At 43.3% G+C, this 5,326-nt stretch overlaps 2 protein-coding genes across 2 annotated transcripts; both read left to right on the top strand.

The window, feature by feature from the left end:
• On the top strand, positions 1–2,415 carry LOC142354084 (uncharacterized). The gene has a single exon (XM_075406359.1). It carries the CDS (start codon positions 1–3, stop codon positions 2,413–2,415), a length of 2,415 nt encoding a protein of 804 aa, XP_075262474.1.
• Positions 2,416–2,726: 311 nt separating this feature from the next.
• LOC142354087 (uncharacterized) lies at positions 2,727–5,052 on the top strand. The gene is made up of 3 exons (XM_075406360.1): positions 2,727–2,892; positions 3,043–4,615; positions 4,794–5,052. Exons 1-3 carry the CDS (start codon positions 2,727–2,729, stop codon positions 5,050–5,052), a joined length of 1,998 nt encoding a protein of 665 aa, XP_075262475.1.
• Positions 5,053–5,326: the final 274 nt, after the last annotated feature.

Raw genomic sequence — 5,326 nt, forward strand, 5'->3', positions numbered from 1 at the left:
ATGATACATCCACCAGGCCTCCATCAGCAACTGCCAACGACACGTGAACAATATATTCAACCTAATAACTGTACAAACCGTCAACAACCCTCTTCGGAAAATGTAAATGGTCACCAACAACCAATCCACAATGGAAATAATGCTATTCAGCAAACTGCGCGTCCACAATACTCCGACAGCTATCATCATCAGCCATTCTTTCGAAACAACTATCGCTCAGTGAAGCTGCCAGACATACGAATACAAAAGTTCGACGGAGACCCACTGAAGTGGAATGAATGGTCCTGCATGTTTTCCTCAGCTATTCATCAAAAGCGTGACATCACTGACAATGAAAGAATGAGCTACCTGCAAACATTGGTGGTTGGACCAGCAAGAGAAGCCATTTCGGGATATCTCTGTAACCCCGGATTCTATCATGATGCCTTATCGGAACTTGAAAGACGCTTTGGAAATCCTCAACACGTTGTCGCCGCCCTCACCAAAGAACTCGAACTGTGGCAGAGACCACAAGCAAGCGACCACGCAACATTGATAAGCTACGCTTCTTTCCTGAGAAAACTAGTCAAGACATATAATGCACATGGTTTTTACGCAGACTTGAATTCTACCTATTTGGACCGGATCGCCCGATATAAGCTACCATGGTCATTGAAAATGAAATGGAGTGAACACCTAGTCGACAATGGAAGTCCATTTCCAGGATTGGAAGACCTCTCGATATGGATGGATAAACAGGCTAGAGCCTGTGAACATCTACAGGACAACAGTTTTTCCAGCAACGAAACGAACAACGGAAATCACGACAAGAACGACCGCAATAGAGGTAAATTTAACCATAAATCTAATTTCAGGCACAAAGAAAGAAACGGAAACCAAAAATTTAGCCAATCAGGCAACAAGAACCACCACCACGAAAACCCGAACAATAATAACCAGAACGCAAACGAACATCATCACAACAACGCCAACAGAGCAAAAACATTTGAAAGAAACAACAGTAGTTTTGTTCACAAACCATTCAATCCAAAGAAACACGAGTCTCAACAAAACAGAAGTACAAACTGTCCGGTCGATCAAGGACACCATTACATAGGGAAGTGTCCAAAATTTCTGCAACTGTCACCGTCTGAACGTAATGCTGAAGTCAAGAAGAATTTTCTTTGCTACAATTGTCTTAGCTCAACCCATAACGCAAAAACATGTCCATCGAAAGTTTCATGCAGGCATTGTTCACGGAAACACCACTCAATGCTACATGACAACAATTACGTCTCACAGCAAAAAACAAACGCTACTCAACACGAATTACCACTATGCGAGTCCTTTGACGAGATCAGCAAAGAAACGAAATCACCAAACTACACGCCAGTTTTCCCTCGAAAAATTAAAAATCAGCTTCCAATGGTTCCCATTAAACTTTACGGTCCCAACGAAACATGCGAATGTTATGCTTTACTTGACAGCTGCAGCACGATATCTTATGTTTTCGATCCCATGGTAACCAAACTCAATGCAGCACGAACGAGCCTAGAATCAACTCTGAGCGTTTCGACAGCTTTTGGTGATTCCTCAATGGAAGCCAAACTTGTACAACTTGATATTGGACCCTTTAACAGCAACAAACCACTGTTTCGCTTGAATTACGTTTATTCAATTAACAATTGGCATTTTGATGATGCCCCCGTTTCAGAACTGAATGATGTTTGCAGCAAACATACCCATTTGCAACACATCAGTTTTCCCCAACTGGAAAACAATCGCATCCAAGTATTACTTAGAATTGACGCAACACAGTACATCCTCGAAAGAGAGTTTTTACAGGGACCCAAAAACACGCCATTTGCAATCAGAAATCTGTTAGGCTGGACTATAACTGGTCCAATCAAATTCGGCCATGAGGAACAACAAAGAACCAACTTCCTTTCTCTTAGCTATGAAGCATTCGACAGAGAATTGACGCTCACAACAAATGAAGATCCTCTGGCAGATTATATAACCAGCTTCTGGAAGATCGATTCATCGGGAACGGAAAATGAAAGTCAAACGCCTTTGTCAAAAGATGACACCAGAGCACTTAAAATACTGAATGATACAGTGCGTCACACAGGCGAGAGGTACGAGATCGGTGTTCTCTGGAAAGAAAAAGTAAATTTGGAGAGCAACTATCCTGTAGCCAAGGCACAAATTCAAAGCCTCGAAAAGAAACTAAGCAAAGATCAGCTGATGAAAGAGATGTATCAGAAGACACTCGATACAGACATCGAGAAGGGATATGTCAAGCCAGTTATTTTCTCTAGCATCGCCCCTAGCCGCGTATGGTACCTACCACATCACCCAGTCACCAACCCCAATAAGCCTGGAAAGGTACGGCGAGTTTCAAATGCTGCATCTGTTTTAAAGGGAATTCTCTGAACAGTAACGTTTTGACAGGCCCAGACCTGATCAACAATCTGGTTGGTATCCTGCTTCGTTTCAGAGAAAATCCAGTTGCAGTCAGCGCCGATTTTGAGGCGATGTTTATGCAAGTAGGTATAATTGAGAAAGACCAGCCTTCAATGAGATTTCTCTGGCCCACCAATCACAGTTTGAAGCAATTCCATTACACCCGTCTCAGTTTTGGCGCTCGATGCTCACCATCAACAGCTATTTTTGTCCTCCAGAAAACGGCAGCAGATTTTGCGCCGAACCAAACGATTCAAAATCTTGTTAAAAATAGTTTTTACATGGACGATTTTGTACTTTCTTTCGAAACGGTGGAGATTGCACAAGAAGCCGCAGTGTCGCTGAAGAAAACCCTCATGAGAGCCGGCTTTAACTTGACAAAGTTTGTCTCCAATGAGCAAACAGCCATAGGCAATGTCAGCGATGGTGAAGAAAATAGCGAGGACTGTCACCGCGTACTTGGTGTTCAATGGAATAAATCAACTGACAAATTTTTCCATCAGAAACCATCAAAATTTGAAACCAACGCAGAGAATTACACTGTTTGAAAACTACTATCTCTAATCGCATGCCTTTTTGACCCGCTCGGGATTATAGCGCCCGTAATCATCACTCTGAAAATTATACTACAAGAGATATGGAAAGAGGGTCTAGCATGGGATGACAGCCTGCCAAAGGAGAAGATTAAATCAGTTCAAACATGGATAGACAATTACATGTGCTCTCCCCCAATTGAAATCCCTCGCTGCCTAACACTAGACGTAGCGACCAGAAAAGCCTATGAACTACACGTTTTTACGGATGCTTCTCAACTAGCCTACGATGCCGTTGCTTATGCCCGAATTATCTCTGAAAACGGCGTATCTTGTAGTTTCCTAATGAGCAAAGCCAAAGTTGCTCCAATCAAGCAGCTAAGTATACCAAAACTCGAACTTCAAGCCGCCGTCCTTGGAACCCGTTTAGCTCACTTCATCAAGAAACACCTGACTATAGAGTTCAAAGATACCACATTTTGGTGTGACAGCATGGCTGTCCTGGCTTGGATCAAAAACTCAGAGAAACTTAAAGTTTTCGTGGGCAACCGAGTAAGCGAAATTCAAAGTCAATCGCCATCCAGCAGCTGGAGACATATCAGTGGGAAAAGCAATCCAGCCGATCACGTTTCTCGAGGTATTCTTCCTGCTGACATTAAAGAGCATTGGCTAAGCCCACAAGCATTTTTGTTCAAACTGAATGAAAGCTGGAGCACTGTTCTCAACACCGAGAAGACAAACACCACAATGGCGCGACAAACAATTCAACCAGTGGTTGCAGCAAAAAGTTTCTCAAAATGGACGAAGTTGCTAAAAACAACAGCCCAAATGTTTTGGTTCATCGAAATCTTGCGAACTAAATCCAAAAGAGCACTCAACATCAACGATGTCGAAAACGCCAGGAACCACCTTATTCAAGTAACTCAGCAGAATTCATTCGGTCCCTCAATCGCTCTCTTGAATAAAAACAAGAATTTGCCATCCAAAGACAAACTTCTGCCGCTCTCACCCTTTCTGAAGGATAATATTTTAAGAGTTGGTGGCAGAACAAAGAGAAGTACTTTGGGATATAACACAAAGCATCCAATTGTCCTTAACGCAAAGGAATCAATCGCCCAACTTTTCCTGGAGAAGTGCCATGAAATCTGCATGCACTTTGGAACAGAGTATGTCAAAAACTTTGTACAGCAAAGTTACTATGTTTTTGGCCTAAGAGACTCCTTACGAAGCATTTCATACAAGTGCTTTGAATGTAGACGTTTTAAAGGACAAGGTCTCCAGCCACCTATGGCAGATCTACCTGATGCCCGATTTCCAGAAAACGAATCACCCGTAGCCTTCACGAATGTAGGACTTGATTATATTGGGCCCTTCACCGTTATTCAAAGAGGCAAAGAAGAGAAGGCCTATATCTGTCTTTTCAACTGCTTAGTGACTCGAGCAGTACACTTGGAAGTGACAGAAGATCTGACAACATCAGCCTGTATGACAGCCATCCGCATATTCATTGCTCGACGGGGACAACCACGGCTCTTACTCAGTGATAACGGAAGCAACTTCCTGGGAGCCAGAAAACAAATCAGAAGACAAAATCTGCAGTTGGACCACGACTTTATCAAGAACAACTTGTTGAACCAGTCAGTTGAATGGCGCCTCAACCCTCCACTTTGGAGGCGTGTGGGAGAGGCTCGTACAGATAGTAAAACGAGCTCTTCTTCTGAACTTGGGTTCTGCCAAATTGACTTGGGACGTCTTCACAACCATTGTCGCAGAAGCAGAATGCTTAGTTAATGCACGCCCCTTGACCCACGTCAGAAGCGACAACGAAGACGAAGATCCACTAACCCCAAATCATTTCCTTATTGGTCGAGCTTTCCCTAACATACCAGCCTGTGTGTTCAATGAGAACCCTTCACTGAAGACGAAAAATTGGACGCAGATCAGACAACGATTGGAAGCAATATGGAAGAGGCTGGTCCGAGAATACTTGCCTACCCTGAACACCCGAAGGAAGTGGACCAACCCAGAATCAACGCTTGAAGTCAACGATATTGTTTGGGTAGTGGAAGAGTGAACTCCCAGAGGAATTTGGCCCCTAGGACGCGTGACAAGAATGTTCACCGGCCCCGACCAAACTGCTAGATCTTGTGAAGTAAAAACCGCTCTAGGTCTTCTAACCCTCCAAGCTGTGAGATTAGCACATGTTTTCCCGAAACCAATCCAACCAGGTTAGGTAAGGCAGGCCCCGAGAATGTTATCGACATCGATAATCTTCTTATTGATTGGCGCTAATTATTTTACCGCAAAATTGTCATAATCCTTGTAAACTAACAAACATTGATTCATAA

This window comes from Convolutriloba macropyga, chromosome 15 (assembly GCF_964194025.1).
Source record: "Convolutriloba macropyga chromosome 15, txConMacr16.3, whole genome shotgun sequence".
Lineage (NCBI taxonomy): Eukaryota > Metazoa > Xenacoelomorpha > Acoela > Convolutidae > Convolutriloba > Convolutriloba macropyga.